The sequence below is a fragment of the Mustela nivalis genome (genome assembly GCF_964662115.1).
Source record: "Mustela nivalis genome assembly, chromosome: X".
Lineage (NCBI taxonomy): Eukaryota > Metazoa > Chordata > Mammalia > Carnivora > Mustelidae > Mustela > Mustela nivalis.
Window position 1 is genome coordinate 98,024,009 of NC_139040.1, and position 24,567 is coordinate 98,048,575.

General features: G+C 36.2%; 1 protein-coding gene across 8 annotated transcripts in view; it reads right to left on the reverse strand.

The window, feature by feature from the left end:
- Positions 1–24,567, reverse strand: part of USP9X (ubiquitin specific peptidase 9 X-linked) — a 163,260-nt gene that overhangs the window by 63,045 nt on the left and 75,648 nt on the right. For 4 of the 8 annotated variants that reach the window (XM_082717797.1, XM_082717799.1, XM_082717796.1 and 1 more), the window contains 9 exons: positions 23,471–23,689; positions 20,980–21,095; positions 20,518–20,769; positions 20,308–20,446; positions 17,902–18,054; positions 16,480–16,584; positions 12,066–12,272; positions 10,713–10,849; positions 9,024–9,172 (listed from right to left, as the gene is read on the reverse strand). In XM_082717797.1, the coding sequence (XP_082573923.1) occupies positions 9,024–9,172; positions 10,713–10,849; positions 12,066–12,272; positions 16,480–16,584; positions 17,902–18,054; positions 20,308–20,446; positions 20,518–20,769; positions 20,980–21,095; positions 23,471–23,689 (1,477 nt within the window). The remainder of the gene's footprint in view (positions 1–9,023; positions 9,173–10,712; positions 10,850–12,065; positions 12,273–16,479; positions 16,585–17,901; positions 18,055–20,307; positions 20,447–20,517; positions 20,770–20,979; positions 21,096–23,470; positions 23,690–24,567) is intronic. The other 4 variants (XM_082717801.1, XM_082717803.1, XM_082717800.1 and 1 more) reach the window with 1 other exon arrangement.

Sequence of the window (24,567 nt, forward strand, 5' to 3'; positions counted from 1 at the left end):
AAATACAACTGACATTGTAATCTTAATTCCTGCATTCTGGTTCAACTCATTTATTAGGTTTAATAGATTTTAGGGACTTCTATATACAGATGTTGTTTTCTGTGGTAATAGTTTTGCTTCTTTTCCAGTGAGGATTTATTTTTCTTGTCTAGTTGCTCAGGCTAGCACCTGCAACAGAAGATTAAATTAGAAGTGACTAGGATGGGGCGCCTGGGTGGCTCGGTGGGTTAAAGCCTCTGCCTTCGGCTCAGGTCATGATCCCAGAGTCCTGGGGATCGAGCCCCACATCGGGCTCTCTGCTCAGCAGGGAGCCTGCTTCCTCCTCTCTCTCTGCCTGCTTCTCTGCCTGCTTGTGATCTTTGTCTGTCAAATAAATAAATAAATAAATCTTAAAAAAAAAAAAAAAAAAGTGACTAGGATGGACATCCTGGTCTTATACCTGTTCCAAAGGGGAAAGCAGCCACTTTCACCAGTAAGTATGAGGCTATCAACTGTGAGATCTTTAAGATGCCCTTTATCAGGTTGATAAAATTACATTCTATTCCTAGTTTGTTGAATGATTTTAAAATGAAGGGTGTTATATTTTGTCAAATACCTTTCACCTACTGAGATCACATAGTTTTGTTCCTTTACTGGATTAATACGCTGCATCACAATGGACTTTTAGGTGTCAAATCAACTTTGTGTTCCAGAGATACATTCCAATTAGTAACAATACATAATCCTTTTTTCTAAGATTTTAAGAAATCTCCACACCCAATGTGGGGGGTTGAACTCACAACCCCAAGATCAAGAGTTGCATGCTCTTTTGAATGAGCCAGCCAGGTACCCCATAATACTTTTTATGTTGCCCAATTTGGTTTATTTTTGATGATTCTGAATCTATACTCATAAGGGATATTGGTCTACAGTTTTCTTCTGATGTCGTTGTATTATTTTACTATCAGGGTAGTTAACTAACAACTTCATAGAAGGAGTGTTCCTTAATTTTTTTTAAAGAGTTTCTGAAAGACTGGTGATAATTCTTTAAATGTTCAGCAAAATTCACTAATGAAACCATTTGGTCCTGGAACAACTTTGTGGTAAGATTCCTGGTTACTAATTCAATCTTTTTACTTGATATAAGTCTATACAACTTTTTTATTGCTTCTTCAATTTCCGTAATTTGGTATTCTCATACTTTTTCGTAAGACCAGTAGTGATGCCCTCTCACTTCTGATTTTCATAATTGAGTCATTTTCTTAGCCTAGCTAAAGGTTTGTCAATTTTTCTGATCTTAAAAAGAAAAACATTTAGTTTGAAATTCTTTTTCCTCCCTTAACTTACTTGATTACACTTCCAATATTATTTCCTTCCTCCCTACTTTGCATTTAGTCTGCTCTTTTCTAGTTTCTGAAGGTTACTGATCTGCTAACTTTCTTCTTCACAATAAACATCTGGAGGTATAAATTTCCCTCTGAGCACTGACTTAGCAACTCTCATAAGTTTTGGTATTTTGTTTTCACTCATCTCAGTTTACTCTCATTTCACAGCTGTCATTTCTTCTTTGACCCACTGGTTAGCCAGGAGCATATACCTAACATATACTTGTGAAATCCCCAAATTTCCCTTTTCATTTATAATTTAATTCAATTATGGATAAAACCCCTACCTTATAGGATTTCAGTATTTTAGGTTAATGAGGTCTGCTGATGGCCTAGAATATGGTCTGTCCTGTAGAATATTCTATTTACACTTAAGAATGTACACTCTGCTGTTGCTGGTTGGAGTATTCTAAAGAAACCTGTTAGGTATGCACTATGGGTTTATAGTGTTCAAAACTTCTATAGGGATACCTTGGAGATATCCCTATCTCCTTGGGGGAGATACCTTGGAGATATTCCAAGTTTGGGTCCAGGACCCTAAAACAAATCAAGTATTGCAATGAAGTGAGTCAAATGAAGCCTTTGGCTTTATAGTGCACATGAAACTTAGACTTACATTGTTATCATATCCTACTAAGCAAGAAATAGCATTATGTCTTAAAAAACAATGTAATACCTTAATTCAAAAATACTTTATTGTTAAAGAATGCTAATCAGGGCACCTGGGTGGCAGTTAAGCTTCTGCCTGCAGCTCAGGCCCTTGGACTGAATCTCTTATCAGGCTCCCCCCTCAGTGGGGAGTCTGCTTCTTCCTCTTTCCCTCTCTCCCCAGCTTGTGATCTCTCTCTCTCAAATAAGTAAGATCTTTAAAAAAAAAATGCCAATCATCTAAGCGTTGGTCAAGTCATAATCATCAATCATACATCACCTTAACAAGTACAAAGGAAGAATTTGAAATACTGTGAGAATTACCAAGATGTAACAGAGATGTGAAATGAGCAAATATTACTGGAAAAATAGCACTGATAAAATTGCTTGATGCAGACTTGTCACAAACTTTCAATTTGTAAAATATGCAATTATCTTCAGTGAGCAATAAAACAAGGTATGCCTGTAGTTCTTTTATTTCTCCCCTGGAGTTTTGAATTACTATCTCATGTCACTTACTGTCAGCCTAATTATGTTCTTCAGCATGTCTTGCATGGCAAATCTGCTTGCAATAAATTCTCAGTATTTATCCGGGAAGGTCTTTATTTTGCCTTCATTTTTTTTTTTAAATGAATTTATTTATTTGACAGAGATCACAGGTAGGCAGAGGCAGCCAGAGAGGAAGGGAAGCAGGCTTCCTGCTGAGCAGAGAGCCTGCCACGGGGCTCAATCCCAGGACCCTGGGATTATGACCTGAGCCGAAGGCAGAGGCTTTAACCCACTGAGCCACCCAGGCGTCCCTTGCCATCATTTTTTAAAAATAGTTTTGCTGAATATAAGATTCTTAGCTGTTAGGTCCCTCCACTGCCCAAGCACTTTGTGTACATTATCTTAATGCCTTCTGGTCTCTGAAGTTCTAAAACACAATAGTTAATTTTACTCCTGTTTCCTTGTGAAGTCTTTTTTTTTTTTTAAATATCCTTAAAAATTTCTTACAACTATGATGTGCCTGCATCTAGGTCTCTCTAACTTTAACTTACTTAGAGTTCTTTAAGCTTCTTGTATAGGTTAATGTCTCTCAATGAAATCTAGAAGTCTTCAGTGATTGTCTTTTTCTGCTCCCTTCTCTCCCCCACACATCCTTCCAGTACTCCTATTACATGTAAGTTGGTAATCTTAATGGTGTCCTCTATTTCCCTAAGATTCTCTTCATTTTTCTTCATCCTTTCTTCACTGTTCTTCAGGTTACATAATTTCTACTGATCAATCTTCACAGACTGATTCTTCCACCAGCTCAAATCTACAGTTCAGCCCCTGTGGCAAATTTTTCATTTTAGGTACTGCATTTTTCAACTTAAGAATTTCCATTTGATTCTCTTTTTTAGAAAAAAACTCTATCTTGTTATTGCCATTATCAACTTAAACTCACGATACTACCCTTTAGTTCTTCAGACAAAATTTCCAACAGGTCCTTAAGTGTAACTGTAAGTAACTGCTTTCAAGTTTTTAATCTACAAAGTCTACAATCTGGGCCCTTTCAGAGGAAGTTTCTGTGGTCTGTGTATGTATGGGCGAGACTTTTTATTTATTTATTTATTTTTGGCTAAAATCTCGGTATTTAAATGTATTGTAGCAACCTGAATACTGCTACCACCCATTCACTCCCTGGGTGGTGTTTGTTAGGTTGTTTAGGGACTAGGCTGAACTAACTCAGTCAAGTCTATTTCACCCACAGTGTTTTTCTTCCTTGTTTTTACTCTTTCAGCCTTGCTACCTATAGATTGTTACTGGTTCAGCATTAGCCCCTTACTGGTCAAAGGCTGTTATTAAGTCCCCTTGACTAGTTAGATTACCTGTTACCCACTGGGTAGGAGTGTGGCTTGGAGGCTACCATCATAGATCAAGTAGTTTTTGTCCCACATTCAGTCAAGGAGTAGTAGTACCAGAGATTTTTTTTTTTCTTCCTCATCATTCACAAGAATAGTCTTGGCTATGAAACATAGTCTTTTTGACTACAAGGGATGTATTTTATTCCTTTTACTTTTAAATGGGATAAATTTTACTTTTAAGCCTGGCTTCTTAATAGTTGCCCTTGCATCATGTTGCTTGTAATTCATCCAGTGTTTGGTCAGAAACTGAATTTAAGTCCTTGAGCCAGTGAAGCTTACAACCTTTGTTGATGGATTGGTGTGTGGACTGAAGAATGTTTTCAACTTGTCCATGTCTTGCTGTGATTGCTTCTGAGTGGGAGCAATCTAATGCATGTACAGAACATTTGTGACCCCTAGGGTTGACTATGTTCCCAGGAGGGCTCATCTTGGCTCTCTTTATCTAGATATCTCTGTTCAACTTTTGGTTGCTCTGCTGTTTTGTGGGTTAATATGAGTACAGAGAACTACAAGCTACCTCTTAATTGCTCTTCACCAAAATTTCCACTGCTTTTAATAATACTCTTAGGAGGGGCACCTGGGTGGCTCAGTGGGTTAAAGACTCTGCCTTTGGCTCAGGTCATGATCCCAGAGTCCTGGGATGGAGCCCCATATTGGGCTCTCTGCTCAGCAGGGAGCCTGCTTCCCTCCCCCTCTCTCTCTGCCTGCCTCTCTGCCTGCTTGTGATCTCTGTCAAATAAATAAATAAAATCTTAAAAAAAAAAAAAATCCTTAGGAATAGTATGCTCTGGTCCAAATAAGGTCAATCCCTTCAAGCCTAACTGCTGGGCTCTTTGTCCTCACAGCCTGTCTCTCTCCCTCTGGGCAGAACTTCTATGCCACTGCACAGGACCCGGTAACAACATAGTAAGTAGCTTCTCCCAGCGTGATACCTCTGCCTCTATGAGTGGTACTAGTGTGTGGGAAACAGTAATAGCCCCCGATTTTCTCAGTTTGTCCCTCTAGGCACAGAATTTCCATCTTATGACATAGCTAGCTGCAAAGGAAGTAACTGGAGGTTCAGTATTCTCAGCCTACCATGCCTGAAGTAAAGCTTCAGCCCCATGAGCAGACACTTCAGGATAACGGAGTCTCTGTTTTACCATGACTGCCTTAGAAGAGAACTTCTGCAAAACGTAACTGGGCAAGATAAGAAATGCCATATAGTGTAACCACAGCCCTAGACTGGCAGCTGTGGGAAGGGAGTAAAAGTTGTGGCTCCACTGCTACAAATTCCTGCTGCTCTTCTCAAGAGATTTTCTTGAATAATTGTTTCCCTATTTTCTGTATCCTGTAGAATAGTTCCCAGGTACTTTTAATGATTATTTAAAATTTCAGTGAAATGGTTAAGGAAAAGGTCCACTGAGGGGAACCTGGGTGGTTCAGTCAGACAAGTGTCCAACTCGACTTTGGTTCAGGTCATGATCTCAAGGTTCTGAGACTGAGCCACATGTTGGGTTGCAGCACACCCAGAGGACAGTCTGCTTGAGATTCTTGCTCTCTCTCCCATCACCCCCTTGGACCCTTCTCTCTAAAACAAAGAATCTTAAAAAAAAAAAAAAAAAAAAAAAAGTCTTAAAAAAAAAAGGTCTTAAAAAAAAAATAAGGTCAACTGAGCATCTTACTCCCACCATTCAAAAAATGAAACCCCTCATCCCATTTTTTTTTTTTCAAATTATCATCACATGTTCTACATGTATTAGTTGGTACACTTCCCTTTCTTTCAGCATGGACTTAGGGGTCTGTATTTTATTCAATGGATTTAGTTATTTTTATTTATCTTGACCTAATTTTTGCCAGTGAGAGCCAACTCCTGTTCAGTTTTGACATGTCAACAAGATTCCGCACCCCCCCCCCCTTTTTAAAAAAAGATCTGAGAGAGAGAATAAGCACACCATTGGCAGGGTGGGAATGGGGGTGGCAAAGATAGAGAATGGCAAGCAGATTCCCTGCTGAGAGCAGAGCCTGACTTGGGACTTTATCTCATGACCCTTGAGATAATGATCTGAGTCAAAATCAGGAGTCTGATAGTCATCTGACTAAGCCATCTAGGAACCCCTTAACAAAATTCCTTAAGCCCTTTCTAACTTTCTAAAATAAGCTGCTGGAGTACCATCTTATGTACTTTCCTTATACCAAGCCTTAGAAAATAACCATTACTCTAGAGAACTGTAAGCTATTTATAAAATGAATGCTCAATTTTTTTTTTTTTTAATCACAAAGAGCCCACACAAATTTAACTGTTTTTCATGACTGATATGTAGGAATGAGCCAAAGCTGAGAAAGTCTAGACCAGGATTTGACCCTAACACAGACAGCACTGCTGGTTAATGATGCTCAGGAAGAAATCTTATATGTGAAAAAATGTTCCTAAAAATGTCCAGTATTGGATCTAAGAGACTGGAAAGAGGTCACTGGAAGTGGTAGTCCTTAGAAAACAGAATGCAAACACATGATATATAATGAAAATGAGTCCTACAATTCTATTCAGAAACCAGGAAAAATGGTAAATAAAACTATCAATAAGCGTTCAAGTCAATAATACAATGACTACCCTACCAATAAGGCAAATGTGAGAGAAAATTAAAAGTGGTCTTCTACTTTGTTGTATGCACGAAGAAACTTTTCAAGGATCCCTGTATGCACTAGTATCTGAAAGCACCATTAGTATGAACACATGAATAAATATTAGAGAGAATTTTAATAAATTCATTACTTTATCTAAGTAATATTAAAAGAGGAGGTAAATCAGCTGACCACACTACTGTAAAAACGTTTTGTTCCAAAACTAAAGATGCTGGTGGAGATGAAATATGGGCAGGACAAATATGTAATACTGACAGAATAGTTATCAGAAATTAAGAGTATCGGGAAATTATGGAAGCTTGATGTCATCCTGAAATGTCTCATACCTAATGAGATCTATGAACTATTTCTATTATACAGAGACAAAAGCTGTAATTCACTTTAGAATTTCAAGTTCAGAAACTGGTAGCTGAAGTTACCACAGAAGTGACGTAATACTCTGGAAAGTTCATTATAACAGAAGGATTTTAATAGTTTAAAAAAGTACTCAAGCCCCTCTCTCCATATTTAAGGATCTAAGGACTAACTGTTTGGTATTAATCTGAAGAGTACTGTATGAAAGAAGGAAAAGTTAGCAAAGTTGGGAGAAAGAGAAGGTGTGTCAACGAATTCAGGGAACCGTCAGTAACAAAAATCCAAGAGCTTACTACTATGTGCCAGGCACTGTCCCAGCATACTTTAACTTGACCTAGTATGTTTGTAGTCATTTTCAGATCTAGACAATCTCACTTGTATGAAGAGCCGTACCTCTCACTTTCTGGAGCTACAGAAAATTTAAGGAGGGAAAACTAGGGCTACCTGGGTGGCTCAGATGTTAAGGAGGGAAACCTGAAGACTTCTTTAGACAATGAAATTGAGAGGAGGGAATGACTCATGGAGAATTGGACTAAAACAAAGCTTCTGACCCTAGTGAGGCTGAACTGCACATGCACCATCGACTCCTGAACACCCCAACAGCATAGTACTCAATTTCTGGCAATGAAAAGAACCGAAACATCACATACAAATAAAGTAAATAAAAATCATCAATGCAGCGCATATGATTTATATGGCCCCATTTTGGGGGGGAAGGCCTGCAATGGCATTTGTAAGGACTTTGTACCAGCAAGAGAGGAGACCATAACAAAGAATCTGCATTATGTTAAACTGAGCCCAGATGCTGGAACGACTTGGTGTATTACACAGAAACCTCTTATACTTCTCTTAGATTTTGGTTGCATTTGGTACAGAACATAAATTACATGATTATGTTCCTGTATTGCTCCAGTTGTCTTGTCATGCTGCTCAGAAGGAACTCAGGCCTGAAACAGTTTAAGACCACTGCCTGGTGCTTAGCCACCTGATGCTTCGACAGCTGACCTAGCTCTACATTCTGGAGGACTCAGCTGGCCCAGAGGTGGTAAATGGAAGAACCAAGGAGTCAATACAATTAGAAGGCATATCTGAAGAGCTGCTTAATTTTTCCATTATGTTTATGTAAATTTTAGATGGGAATATATATAGAGAGATATCTATATAGAGAGATAGATATTTACCCCTGTGTTAAACAAATCCTATGATTTATAAGCATCTCGGGATTTTATTCAAGAATGCCAAGGGTCTAATCTGCTTTCCAAATAATGAGTGTTAGAAATACTATTTTAAATATATGACTATTTGCTCCTCCAGATTCTTACCTACTATAAAATGTTAAAATCAATAGTATATGTTCAGAAACCATTATGTTCAATTCTATTTCTAGCAGTGGTAGTAGAAAGTTTTCTTTCTATGGCTATGGCAACAAAGCTGGGCCTACAAGATGGAATCTGCACTGAAAACCCATCCTTACCCTAGGCACAGATAAACTCAACTGCCAGAGGGCAAAAATGAGTATCGAAACAGAGCTCTACATATGGTAGGAACGTAAAAACTGGCTGCTGAAACCTCAGGAAACTCTACCCTAACATGTTTAAACAAATTCACACTTTGAAAACCAACATAAACCTATGGATTCTTGTAGTTTCACATCATTGTTCTTATGAATTTTCTAATTCACAAAGTCTGAAAGACTTATGAAATAAGGATTTAGGATTATAAAGGGACTACAACATAAACAAGAACAGACTTAGACAATACAAGTTTTCATGAAAAAATAAAGGTGATGGTAGTAAGGAAACAAAGGTTGAGAATAAATCCAGTACATTCCAAAGAAGGTAACAAGCAATGACACAGTATAGGCAGGCAGAACTCCCGAAGAAGAAAGAGAAATCAATTTAACTGGGAGAGTGGGGAAGGAAAGCACTAAAGAAAAAGCTGTGAAATGCTGGCTCGGAATTTATGGTGGGTAAAAATTCAGAGTAAAAATGGAACAGAAACTCACAAAGGAACACAGTTAATAAGACTCATTATCGTCCATCTTTCAAATACTTGGGGTGTCCATTTGTGAGGTAACTGATGAAAAAAATTACTGGGAAGTTGCTGTTATTTCCCTTATTTCATGTGAGCTTATAATACATACCTCTAGCATACAGCCTCATGCTTTCCATATAAGTTGCAAGGTTTTCTGCTACCAAAGTAACTAGGGCATGATTGTGCTGAAGTTGATTGATTAAGTCATGGCGGTAAAATACATGGGGACTTCGCTGAGTTTGACTGAAACGAGAAGAACTTAACAATATAATTAGGCAATTAAACTCCGTTGCATTCAAAAGAGCCTATACAATCTAAATTCTTAGCTACTACTTAAAAATGTTTAAATGGTTTTCCTCATGATAGAATTATACTCTTGGCCATTACTTTAGTAACAATATCAAGTAATTTAAAAGGAAATAATGCCTCAAAAATCAGACATTTATTCCATTATTATTTACATGGAAACTATACATTAATATTCTCCAATCTCAACATGGGCATCTACTTCAATGACTAACCTCTCTACTCCTATACCACAGAAATAATAGAGCACTTGTGTATGTTAACATGGTTATGTCCAGAATTATAAAACAGGAACATAACTCTCTTAGGGTACTAGCATCACAAAAATTATGTCATAATAGTGAAGAATTTGATCAAAGAAAATGCTTTCTGTAAAATTTTATTTATTAGCCTTTCAAGGTACATTCTGGGACACTTGGTTTGTACATGTATTTGCCAACAGGTATCACCAGAAAGACATCTAGTTCCTTTCCAACATGTTCTACTACCTTCACTGAAAGCAATTAACCTCTCAGAGCCATTACTATTCTAGTGGAGATGAAGCCACTGTACTGTGAAAGAATATGTAAACTACTCTTTCTACAACAGAAAAATTAATTCATTTGAGAAAGGCAAAAAGGCATTACGTACAGTGGCCCCTCAATAAAAATATGTCTCTCAAATAAATGTTACTATTAGTAAGATACGTGTCTGGATTTTCTCTACTGTTTATCCCTACAGTTTTTCTAATTTCGTATTTTTTCAAGCCTTTGGAAAAAACCGAGACAAAGTTCAACCACTGAACCCAAAATATATATATGGCCTTTTCTGTCTTAGGCATAATCACAATAATCTAGAGCTGCAAAGGATCTTTGTCAATCATCTAATTTTACACATAAGAAAATCACGTTTCTTTCAATTAGCAAATCTTTACAAGATACGACTATTTAGACACAATGGTCGTACCCAGGAATCCTGACCACACTATAAATATTCTTGGTACTAACACCTAGCACTCTCTCACTTTCTCTCTCTGAACATTATTTTTAACTTTCCACGTTAACTATTCCAACTCTTAAAAAATACCAGGACAAATTATTCTACTAACCAGAATTTGGCATGTAAGATGATTAAAGACCACTATTTATAAATACACACACACACACACACACACACACGTATGTATAAACACACACACACACACACACACACATACATACCACTAACAGAAATTTAACTAAAATCAATCAAATATTTTAAACTAGATCTTATCATCTTTCATGAGTAATACAGAATATTGCTGATTCTGGTATTTATCACTTAATTGTGGCTTACTTTCTCATCAATAAAATCAAGGATGTGAATATGTCTTTTGTTCTAAATTAACCTTTCCCTTAGCCTATCAACTTCCCACTTTCTTTTGAAAAATATGCTTTTACCAAGTTACAGTGCTATTTTTTTCCCAATAAGATGTAAAAACAGAAATATTCAGACTTTCTGTTAAAAGCCTTACCTCAAATTTTGAGGGGCTTCACCGAACAAACTACAAATTTCTCTAATTTGTTTCAATGCAGGAATTACCCATTTGTCATTTGTACGAAGTTCTTCTATAAAGCGATCTATCCACTGGATCTTCTGTGTGTCACGGTCCTTAAACAAAAATAAAGTTTTAGATAGGTCATACACAGGAAAACTCCATCTCCAAAGATAAAATAGGGCTTCTTATAAATTATCACAAGCATGTAATAATGGCAGAAAAGAGCTTAGCAGTGTTAAAAAGCAATGAATATATTTTTATTTCACATTTACTACCAAAACGACAAAAAGTGAAACAGCACTATCCAATGTTTCAAAGAATTTTATCATATAATAAAATTCAGCAGTAACACAAAACCCCAACTGTTATTCTACATGGGACTGTTTTAGCATAGTGAGGGATACCAAAAATTTCTATTTAACCAAGAAAATAATGGTATGGCAACTAAGCTAAAAAGAGTTTCACCGAAAATAAAACTAAGGACATATGGACATATACACAAAAAGATGGACACATAAAAGTATTACAAACTCAAAATTATTTCAAATATGATCACTCCTCATACCTTATTTATTCCTTCCCCTAAATCAACAGTAATCAGAAATGCAGGTTTCTGCACCTAAGAAGTTTAAGTTTGGATTACTTTTTGTGTGTATGTCTCTGTTTAATGAAATAATTCAAACTGAAGGTTATTAATATTTGATATACTATTTAATGAATTGTCACGAGCAAATGTTTTAAATGTTTTTAAAAAAATCTGAATCACACACACCTACTTGAGCTTACTAGCTCTCACCTAAATTTCAGTTCATCAGTGTAGCAAATAGTTTAAACAAGTGGAAAATTATTTAATCAACAATTTTCATTTTACCATAAGTTAATAGTTAACATGATACAAGTTAGAATACAGGGAAGCTGTTGTGTGATTTGCTCACAGGCAAGGCTCAAAATGTTTTACCATTTAGAAAATTCTATTAATTTTTCTTAATTTCCCTGCGAGCAAAGAAAACTCAAATCTCTTACCTCTTAAGCCCCTCATCAGGTTTAGTATCTTATGATCTATTTGAAACTGGTAATTTTAGCACCACGCATTTGACAATGTTATTACCATATAATCTGGTTTTCTCTTTTTTAATACTGTCTTTCTCCCAAGGAGACTAAAATGCTTTTCAGATGATACACAAAATTTTGACATAGAGACCTAACATGAGGAAGACAGACTTACACGAAGGAAGTGAGTCAATTCTTGAAGATCATTTCAAAACTAACATCAAAAGATGTAGAACTATTCTAGATTTAAGCCATCCTGAGAATGAAGGTTCACCTTACCTGTGAGCAACTATAATCTAGTATTTTTATGTGGGCACTGAGAGCCAGGTCCATGATGTCTACAGGTACATCATCACTGTGGGCCAGATTCCACAGTAGGTTCAACACTTTGTGCGCCATCACACCATCTTTATCATCTTCTGCAAGGCGACGTATCAGCTCAAGTAGCTTTTCACGCTGCTTTTTACTTGCATTTGTCCAGCTGGCCTAGAAAAGAAATTAAAATGACATGGAAACAACAAATTTACCCATCAGTGATAAAATCAGGCATCATGGAATTAACTATATTCATGGGAAAAACACACCTGAGCACAGAATTATTCTAGTAATAACTGAGATAAGATAGGGCAGAATTAAACATGAGGACCAAAAAACAAACAAACAAACAACCCCACACCCAACCAAACAATACCCTCTTTATAGTTAAATACTTAACATCAGGGTTTTTCAACCTTGGTACTAACATTTTAGGTTGGTGAAATTTTTGTTGTTGGGGCTGTCCCGTGCACAGTACGATGTTTAGCAGCATCCCTAGCCCCTACCCAGTAGAAGCTAGTAGCAACTCTTCCTCCCAGCTGTGACAACAAAAACTATATCCATTTCCTGCCAAATTATCTCTGATAGTGGGGGTGAGAGGTACTGAATTGACTTGCTGAAAACCACTGCCTGAGATTCAGTCTGTTATTAGTGAATTTAAAATTATACTAAGGGGTGCCTAGGTGGCTCAGTCAGTTAAGCATCTGACTTCTACTCAGGTCATGATCCCAGGGTCATGGCATTCAGCCCCAATGTCCCTCTGCCCCTACCCCACTCTGCTCTTGTGATCTCTCTCAAATCAATAAAATCTTAAAAAAGAAAAGAAAAATTGTATTAAAAGATGGCAATGACAACCTGATATATACAAAGATTTTCATAATAAATTTTAAAAGCTGATGAGAGAACACTGTGCATGAATCATATAAAAACAAGACAGTCTAACAAAGTCTGTTCTTAACCAATGAAAACAATTTCTAATATGCAGAAATGACATGGTGCTATTACATTTCAATTTAGAAGATACAACACTCATTTAAAATCTCCACAATGGGGGAAAAAACCCTCTGAAAATGATATTTTTACAAATGCCCAGTTTATTCAATGCGCCTGGGGTGAGGTGTGTCTGATGGCGGCATGCAACGGGTCAAGGCCAGGGATGTTTTGCTAAACAATATGAGAAAGGTAGGTATAAAGCTGCTAATGAGTTTTTATTAGAAAATAAAGTGAAGTCAACCTAACAGCAAACAAAAGAAGGATGACTATGTTAATTACAGGATATTCTTTCAATGGGATTATTACACATTTACAATTTGATAAATAAGGGCTATCTTAGAAGACAACTTTAGCGCATACTTATAATTCCTCATAGACCCCTCAAAATTATGAAAAATATAAAAACATCTAAGGATACATGAAAAAAACTGAAATATTAGATATACAATTAAGAAGATCTTAAGTGGGGCGCCTCGGTGGCTCAGTGGGTTAAAGCCTCTGCCTTTGGCTCAGGTCATGATCCCAGGGTCCTGAGATCGAGCCCCACATCGGGCGCTCGGCTCAGCGGGGAGCCTGCTTCCTCCTCTCTCTGTCTGCCTCTCTGCCTACTTGTGATCTCTGTCAAGTAAATAAATAAAATCTTAAAAAAAAAAAAAAAGATCTTAAGAAAGTTAACTGAAAAGTAACTAGGCATTACATGCCTCCTGAATTAAGAGCACATGACCACCTATGATGTATTCTAGCAAAAGGGAAAAAAAACCCTCCACAAGCCTGTATTTTATACTATTGATATAAAACAACACAACAATCATTAATTATAGCCTCTTCAACAAATAGATTGCAGGGAGAATGAAAAAGAAAAAGGGGGAAACTAGATTCAAAGAAAGACGGATACAACCAATTACAAAGTATGGATCCTGATTCAAACAAATGTCAAAAATAATGATCTGAGAAAACTGAAGTTCAACACTATTTGACAGTACTACAGAACTATTAGATTTTTTTAGGTATGATAATATTTTTTCCTTCATGTACTCATCTCTGAGGGATATATACTAAAATAATTACACACAAAATCAACTAAGGAAAAAATTAGTTAAGAACACCTATTCATCCAAAGCCACCATATGGAGAGTGAAAAAGACCAACGACAGACTGGGAGAAATTCTTTGCAACACTTGAACTGATAAGGACTACCACTGAGAATGCCAAGAACTCCTACAAACCACTAAGAAAAAAACAAGCCAATAGGAAAAATTAGGAACAAAACTTCAGTAGGGTTTTCACAATAAAATAAAGAAAAAGCAACATATAAAAAGGTGTTCAACCTCATTAGTGATCAAGGATCTAAGAACCAATACCACAACGAGACACTTGACACCAAGCAGACTATCACAAATCCAAAATTCTGACAAAAACAACTGCTGGCAAGGATGTGAAAACCCTGACGTGACTGTACAATGGTATAACTGCTTTAAGAACAAAGACTTACTTAAAACTAGACTATGCAAATACCTATATAAAAACTAATCAACATGTCTGAAATCATTTGGTTCCAGTCCATAAAGAACTGCAAAGTGATCTGGACTTCATGCTTCCTCTGAATCATCTTTAGGACAAAGTTTCAATATTTCAAAAAACAGTGCTTGTTACCAAATAACAAGTGCTCAGTAAACACCAGCTTAGCCAAGGGGAGGGAAAAAAAGAATGCAATCCATGTTTGTATTTAGACTGTTATTATATTTAAATTATCCTTAGAAGAGGAGGGTTCGGGGGCTGTAACAGCAATTGACCTCTTTCTTCTTTTCTATTTCTACCATGGCCATCTTGATCATGTACGTGCGAATTCGGAAGTCATTTCAAGATTAAAACTGAATGACAATTAATTTTAGAGTACCCATGATAACGGATTCTATTATTTCCTAAGCTGCCTTTGATAGATTTCAAACTGAATTTTTCCGTAAGGCAATTATTTACAATTTTAATATACTTAAGATTCATCTGAAAATGCTGCTTAAAATACAGACTCCCGGGCCTCATACCAAGTAATGCAGATTTACCTGGTCTGAGGTATAAGCCAGTAATTCACATTTTTTTCTTCTATTGGGAAATACCCATCAAGAAAGGTATAAATATATACCATTACTAAAGTACATAATGTAAACACCTGTGTAACAATTACCTAGATCAAAAAACAACATGGTAAGCAACATTTGAGAAGCTAGCTGGGGTCTTAATCTGTAGTTTATGTTAATGCAATCAAGGTATATGAATTATGTGATTTTATTCCTTTCTTCAACTTTTATTAGACTCATCCATGTGGTTGAATTGCTCAAATCTGCTTCTTCTCACTGTTGTGAACTATTTCACTGTAGGAAATTTCCACAATTTATCCATTCTCTTGCTTGCTATTACAAATAATTCTGCTGCAAATGTTAAAGTGTTATCCTGGCACACGCATCCATGAGTTCCTCTAGAGGATATATTGAGAAGTCAAATTGATGAGTCCTGAAAATTCTATACTTTTCAAGAAATACCAATCTATTTCCAAGATGGTTGTGGCAACTTATGTTCCCGAAGCAGTCAGTGTAACTGTTACTTTAAACAAGATACCTTTATCATCCAATGCCAGTTGTTAACACAACACACCTCTACCCTTGTGAACACTGCTATTGCCTTAAAGTCGTATGTTCTTAATCCACATATTTACCAATCATACGGTTTTTACAAACCCAATACTAGCAACCATAGAGAGACCACAACACAATATGGCCTTAAAATGATACCAATGCAGGTATTGCTATAGGGGCACTCTTGGGCTACCTTATAAATTACACTTCCATTTGCCTGTGTACATCACCCCAGGATGCCAAGATATTGGTAATCCCATTATTGACACTTTATTTTTTATTGCAACCAATCGTCCTTCCCTGAAGTCCTACAGAGCACCTGAACCTATTAATAAAAATTCAAACTGCTAGGGAAAAGGAATCCAAACTCACAACCTGAGTTTAAAAAAGATTCCGTATTTATAAGGGCTATTATTATAAAAATGAACATTAAGTTCTCATTGGAGGGAGCCTGGATGCTCCGTCATTAGGTGGCTGCCTTCAGTTCGGTTCATGATCCCAGGGTTCTGTGATTGAGCCCCGTATGGAGCCTGCTTCTCTCTCTTTCACGGCCCCCTGCTTGTGTTCCCTCTCTCGCTGTGTCTGTCAAATAAATAAATAAAATCTGAAAAAAAAAAAAAAAAAGACGACCAATTCCTTCACACCAGGAATTGTTAAATAATTCCTATTGAAGTATTTATTGACTAAGAGCAACTCAAATATCTAATAAGGTAATTTTATTAAAACAAAGTGGCACAATTTTACTATGCTATTACCTTAAAGCAATCAAAAAGATGATCAAGTTGTTCAGGAGAAAAATCCCATGCTAACTTTGCCAGCAGATCATGTACGTTCTTCACAATGGCTTCATGCTTCCCTGCCTATTGAAAAACCAAAGAAAACATAGCACATTAGAATTTGAACAGCAGATAAAGTTGTGTATATTGACTGCTGACAGCTATTAAACTATTCCCACCAGCTTCATCTAAGGGTAGAACATAACAAAATTCATACATATAAAAAATGCTTTAGAACTGGCCTTTAAGGGACGCCTGGGTGGCTCAGTTGGTTAAGCAGCTGCCTTCGGCTCAGGTCATGATCCCAGCGTCCTGGGATCGAGTCCCACGTCGGGCTCCTTGCTTGGCAGGGAGCCTGCTTCTCCCTCTGCCTCTGCCTGCTATTCTGTCTGCCTGTGCTCTCTCTCCACCCTCCCCCCCGATAAATAAATAAAATCTTAGAACTGGCCTTTAAAACCTGACAAATTAATTTCTTGATATACATGGTTAATGTGTACTTGGGAATTCATGTGAGCCTTTATCTGAATTTACTGAATTTAAACGGGTCAATTTTAACATTACAATAAGGCACACCAATGGTACTGTTCCAAAACTGGAACCATAAGCGCTCAAAAGGAAAACTGAATGTTTCCTTGGTTTCTACAGACTCAAAAATGAAGCTGTGTAATCTAAAACTCAACAATACTTCCAAGTGATCCCAGTAAAAACCTGTCATTGAGGTAATCAAAGGAATCACCTAGTTTCTAGCTCTGAAACCAAAAACTTTACTTTTCTTTCAGAAAAGCTATAAATCCTTTGGATTATTACATGTCTACATAAATCAATCTAGTGATTTAACTCTACTGACACTGAAGTTTGTTTTTTGAATTAAGTTTATGAAGAAACTAATAGAACACTGTGTGAATAAAATACTTCAGTCAAAAATTTGTAATGAATACTAAAAAACAAAACAAAACAAAAAAAACCCAAATTGCTAACCTGTACCAAACATACGCAACTGATGAATATTTAAAATATTATTAGCTGCTTCAGGGTGCCTAGTTGGCACAGTCGGTTAAGCATCCAACTCCTGGTTTCGACTCAGGTCGTGAGGTTGAGCCCTCTGTCGGGCTCTGCACTCAGCATGGGGTCTGCTTAAGACTCTCTTCTCTTTCCCTCTTGCTGTCCCTCCCCATGCTCTCTCTAAAATAACTACATAGATCTTTTTTCTTTCACAAATCTTTAAAAATATGTATTACTGGCTATTTTAAAAAGATTCTTGATAAGATTTCTATAAATCATGAGCATTTAAATGTACCAAAAGTCAAACCATGTAAGCAGTCATCCTGTTTCACAACTACTTTATTTAGTTTTTAGTATCTTTTTTGTAAAAAGCAAAGAGTCACACCTGAAACTTCTTACCTGTGCTGCCCAGATATTATCAAGATCTTGTAAAGTCAGAGCTTTTTCTTTAATGACGAAACGAAGAATCTTCTCTAGCTTTTCTACATACTGTGGTTGATGCAGACTATCTCGCAATACTATGGATAAGATATTGTTCTGCTGTATCCATTCCTAAACATAATTCAAAAACTTCTTTTAAAGAAGAAACAAACATAGGAGCTTTTAAAAAAAATGTATGAAATATTATTCACACTTTAAACATTAGTAGGAATTAAAAAAAAAAAAACCAGACTAATGTAATAGGTTTATGTGCTGTTTTAATTCAAACTATGAAAAAAACCAGTAATTTCACATAACAATTTTGCACATACAGAAATGTTTCCATGAATCAGAAATAGTGCAATTATTAAAAAGATTCTACTCCAGGGGTGCCTGGGTGGCTCAGTCATTAAGCATCTGCCTTTGGCTCAGGTTATGATCCCTGGGTCCTGGGATTGAGCCCCACATTGGGTTCCTTGCTCCGTAGGAAGTCTGCTTCTCCCTCTCCCACTCTCCTTGCTAGAGTTCCTCTCTCACTGTTACTTTGTCAAATAAATAAAATCTTAAAAAAAAAAAAAAAAAAAGGTTCTACTCTAGCACTTACACAGGGAAGTGTTATTTAAGTATAGCAAGCACCATGGTTCAGGCAGAGTGGGCAACAAGATCCATTTCAAGATCTTTGGTTTCTTTACACTGGTTGTGATTTTGGTGAAAACACGCCCTTTTAATTTTTTGCTTTATTTATTAACCAATTATGCTACTACTGCTTATCCAGTAGCACTTTAATCTTCCAAACAATCCCAATGAGGGAAATATTATCCTATTATGGAAGAGTAAACAGGCTCAGAAGTGTTAGAAGTGGAACTGAAAATAAGGCTACATGCTTCATAAGCCTGTGTTTCTGTAACACTACACTATGTTGCTGACTGGCATTTATTTTCTATACCAATAGAAGAAAACTGACTTACCATAGATACTTCTCTATTTTGTAGTTTTAAAATACGTAAGTATGCCACTTAAAAAATATTGGAGGAATAACTTAGTGCATAGTGTCTGACAGTACTGAACAGACATCTTAACAGAACTGACTTTGCTCTCAAAAAGGTAACAGCCCATATTGTTTAATTTTACAGTATTCAACTTAATGAGAATAATAAAGTATTAAGCCCCCAAATGTGCTGGATAAGCACACTTCTCAGGTGGTAAAGGTCCATTTTTATTTCTAATCTGTTACAGGTACATTTGTAAAACACAGGAAGCATGAGGCAATGTCAAATTGCTACAGAAGTTTCTAAACATTTGATGCCATTTTCTGTACTCCTCAAGCACTGGCAATGGTTCAAGGACCAGAAGCTGACCACAGACCATACTCTGAGAAGCAGTGTTCAGCTTCCCAACAAACTAGACGCACAAATCACATATACAAAATCAGATGTTTTACACCTAACCCCTAACACAGGGCCAATGTCTATGCTTCTTCCACATCCTCTTTATCACATCCAAATAGTTGTTTCCCCTACTAAACTGAAGCTGCCATGAGAGCAAGGTCAGTTCTGTTAAGATGTCTGTTCAGTACTGTCAGATACTATGCACTAAGTTATTCCTCCAATATTTTTTAAGTGGCATACTTATGTATTTTAAAACTACAAAATAGAGAAGTATCTATGGTAAGGGGTGCATGGGCGGCTCAGCTGGGTCTTGGCTCAGGTCATGATCTTATGGATTGTGGGACTGATCCCCACGCCAGGCTCTATACTCATTGGGGAGTCTGCTGGATATATTCTCTCTCTCCTTCGTTCTTTCTCCTTCTGCCCCTACCCCCACTTGTGTAACTCTCTAAAATAAATGACAGCTTCAAAAAAAGGGGAGGGGGGCAAAAAAGCAGGATCTATGGTAAAGTTTCCTAAACATTCAACATTAGAACAGTATGAACAGAAGTGCTTAAGTGAGGTTCTTAAAATAATAAAATATTAATTCATGTACACCTTCTTCCAGTAATTGTATTTCCTGTTTTAAGATCTGGAAGTGGCATCAGTGAAGTGAACGATAGGCCACTTCATTCATCAGGTACCAGATACTATCCAATCTATCCCCAAGATCACCTTTATCTACTCCACTTCAACCAAACCCTTCCAACAAGCTTATAATTACTTTGGAATACCTACATTCAGCAGTAAATTTATCAAAGATGTGCGAACTACCTGTATCACTACCAAATAAGCTATGTTATTACAAAAAGTTCTGAGAATTAAGAGTCATAAATCAGTCCCAACATGTCCCAGTCTCAAGGTTTTCTTTAAAATGTTATTACTATGTTAAGTAAAGCCATTCTAATTTTTGCCTTAGGCAGATTTTTATTCATGAAAGAAGAACCAAAGGACTTACTGCCATTCGTTCAGCTGTGAGCCACTCTTCCTCCTCAGGGTTACCATGTCGATGAGTGTAGTAAGACACACTAGATATCACCTTATTAACCTCATTCAGTGCATTCATCTTTCCATTGAAAGACGAAATTTGCAGTAATCTAGAAGAGAAAGTCAGTGTTAAATAGGATTCTAAATATTCACAGTTTATTTTAAGAGGAAAACATCTTACCTAAGTATCATTTTTAACCTAAATATTTCTAAATTTTTTACAGTTTCTTCTTGTCCTGGAACCCTTGAAGCCAAATTCTTCAAAGACTTAATAATCATTGAAAGGGCATCATTTTTGGCTTCATTCTTTGCTTCTTTTTTCAGCTCTTCATCAGTTAAGTTTTCTAAAAACTGTGGAACCATTTCTATTACTGGAAGAAAGTACTTTTTCACTGTATGAAGAGTGAGAAACTCATAGCATTGCCCAAATGGTCTGAAAGAAGAAAGACAAAAAAAACCTCTTGTAATACTCACTTTCTTACAATCAACTAGGACTAAACTCAGACTTACTTACATTACTTTTAAAAAAATCCAAGTTATCAGTTAAAGAGGAAACCATACTTGAAAAAAAGAAAATTTTTTACCAAGGAATTAAGTAGCAATTCCTAGAACACACTGAAGATTCATTTGAAAACAAACTTACTTTATAAGGGCTGCGATTATTTGAACATTTAATGCTGATCCATTAATAAAACGATCATGCAAAATCTGGAACCCATTCAAAGTGCCAAACTTGTTGAGAAGATCCACCAGCCAACCCTGTAATAGAGTTAAAGAAAAAGACTGACTTCCTACTTTTAAGGAAAAAAACACCATCTGAAGTAATTTGATTGAAACAAACTAGAAATAGGAAATTCAGAAACAGAAAATTATGTAAAATCATCTTTGAAATAAATTACATATTATTCACAGTAATCCTGTCTATGAGAAAAAAGCATAAGCAGTAGTACAGATCAGATCAGTAGGGCACAGCTGGATTTACCAAAAGAGCTGGTGAACAGGAATTAGAAGCCATGTTTCTATTTCAGAGATCCCATTATAGAGTATCTTATTATCTGAAAGTTATTATTTAAAGTTTAGGGGGATTAAAAAAAAATCTTTGAAAAATAAGGAAAGGATATTTGGTAACCTAAGATAATGTCTGAATTCATTTTTTTAAAAAAAGATTTTATTTATTCATTTGATGGAGCGATAGCACAAGTAGGCAGAGCAGCAGACAGAGGGAGAAGCAGGTTCTCTGCCAAGCAGGGAGCCCAATGCGGGGCTCCATCCCAGGACCCTGGGATCATGACCTGAGCCGAAGGCAGACACTTAACCCGCTGAGCCACCCAGGCGCCCCTTGAATTCATTTTTTACTGTAGTTGTAAATAATTAAACGTTCCCTATAAATACAATAATCTGAAAGCTTGAGAGCAAACTATTAATTAAAAGCTAACCACTGGTATTATTATCTGCTGTTCTTAACTAGAACATACTGGTTAATGCTTTTGCTGCCTCACATGAGGGCCCCAGTTCTCAGCTTGAGGTAAACACAATGCAGTTAAGTATGGATCATCTTTCAAACTCTTCTGTAAGGGACAGAAGTAACTAACGGTACAACGCAACTGAAACAGCCAATGGTGTGTGGTGTTAAAGCATGCTTACATGTAAAAACTTAAAACAATGAAGAGATTATATACAGATCTACAATCAAATGTATTTAAAAATTTATGTACCCAAGATAACCTTTTATACCTTGGTTTCTTCTAAAAGACCACATTTCAGAGTCCACTGAGGGAAAACCAAGGGGAGAAAAAAAGGTAATCTTGCTAAGTCCTTAAGCAAAAATAACTTATACAGCTACTCAAAAACAAAAACAACAAAAAAAACATGTCTAGGACAAAGGGAAAATGAAGTATAAGGTGACTGCTTTCAAACAGACAATATGTAAGCTAAAGGTAGTTTTGATAGGATTTTATGTCAAAATCAATTAAATTCTCCACTAAATGAACGACACTTTTCTATGTAAGTTCATTATAGCATTTTCCTACATTTTTCTTTGGTCTTAAGAAGCTAATTCAAAACAATTAAAAAGCTGAGCATTTTAATTCCCAGTCCCTTATGGCATTCAGCAATTCTGTATTTCCATTTCTCAAGTAACTGGAATGAGACTAACAATCCAATATACTCAATAGTTATGTATACATATATGTGCTCAAAATTTTTAAAAAAAAGTCTAAAGCTAATCTTCCTATGTTTTCAGCTATAACATATCGTTTAACACATTTTGAGGATTTTCACTTTTAACAGAATAAACCTAAAGTTTTATGTATAAATTCAGATTTTCCTGGCTGGGTTTTCCTTTTTACAAGGCCCACAATATTAAAAAGTCTCCTAAAGGTGCACCTGGGTGGGACTCTCTACTCAGTGCGGAGTCTGCTTCTCCCTCTTTCTGCTTGTGCTCTCTTGCTCACTCTTCCTCTCAAATAAATAAAAATCTTAAAAAACTGAAATAAAAACTCTCCCTAAATTCTAAAAATTAAAAACTATATATTATCTAATATTTATTAAAAGATGAACAGTTTAGGGATAGCTTTTTTATTCTGAATACTATTTATGCCAATATAGATAATTTACATTCGAGAACTTTTACAATGGTGTGTGTGTGTACATATGTGTACACACACACACACATATATATTTCATTACTATTTGCTTCCATTTAGAATTTTTATAATTTTACTTTAATGCCACATTATCAGGCATTTGTAGGATATATACTTGACCCTGAAGTCAAAACATTAGAATGTCACAGTGATCATGGCCTTAGGTCAAAGTCACCTCCTATTCTATTCTTATTAATGAGGAAAGTATGGCCTGCTTCATATAACCTAATTTATGACTATTTCCCAAAGGGCTGAGCAGAAGACAATGGGAACTAACTACATGGAGAAAGCTAAAAGAAAGAAAAAACAAAAAGACAAACAAAAAAACACAACTCAAAACAATTTTGACAGTTATGCTTCAGTAAAGCTGGGGAAGAAAACAGAATCCAAAACACAAAACAATGCAAAATCCCTTCCTCACGTCAGATCTTTTATTGCTCTGTGGCAGAGCAAAACTGTATTAATTATGAAAATAACAAACCAACACACTTTTGGTGAGCGAGGGTCTGGAGAACGAGCAAAGAGTTCATCTTCAGGCAATTGAACACTTGAGGAAACAGATTCACATGGACGTGTACCATTGTAGATATGGAATTTGCAATGAGGATTTAAGGCCATGGAGAGAAGTTCTAGAAGTGGAAACCAGTCTTGGGACAACTTGGCCACACATAGCTCCACCAGACGATGAGTATTGTTGATAATACACCTCTGTTATATGAGAAAGAAAGGGCATTTGTAAGATCAAAACACTGCAACTCCAAATAGAAATATCTTCCCATCTTAACTGTACTTTAACTATGATCTCTCCATATTTTAATACTGATCAAATGTTTAATACTGGGATCAAACTGATATACCAAAATGCCAAATTAACATTTACTATCTTTTATATAGTACTTACTTTAAAAAGCCATTTGCAACAGCTTATGAAATGAAGTAGACACTGCCCTGTGTCTACAGACAAGGTCCAAATTACTATTTTTTCCCCCTCTTTGGAATTTGTACACAAGAAGCAGCAATTCTAAAATCTACACAATATATTAATTATCCAAGATGGAACAGATTTGTTATTGTCTGACAGCATCTCCAAAGTTTCCATTTCTTCACTTACAAAGTTAGTACGATGATGGGATTTTTGTGCTATGGTTGTATTTGAAAAATAGTCCACAGAGCACAAAAATATCTGCCTCACAACTTATGACCAGATTTCCAGAGTGGAATAGAGAACAGAGACTTGGAGTACTTACAGCATTTCATCAATCTAAGATGCATGTTTTACTTTTTCTCTCAAATTTCATTTATCAATGCATAGGAGTTTCTTCAACTGAAGGTGTTGTAAAGAAAAACTGTGTCTGCTTCTGCCAATCACTTGGGCATACCATGAACTTTAGACCATTTAAGGATTTTTTTGCTTCGAAAGTATAATTTGATTTCAAATTACCAAAAACTCTTTGAATAGTCGTTTGTTGTTTAAATTCTCAGGAGACTTTTTACCCCTCTAAGATGCCATGGTTGAGACATACAGGTTTCTTTCACATCTCTTTCTGTATGATTAAGTTTACTTCTCTACACTGACCCTTGTGTCC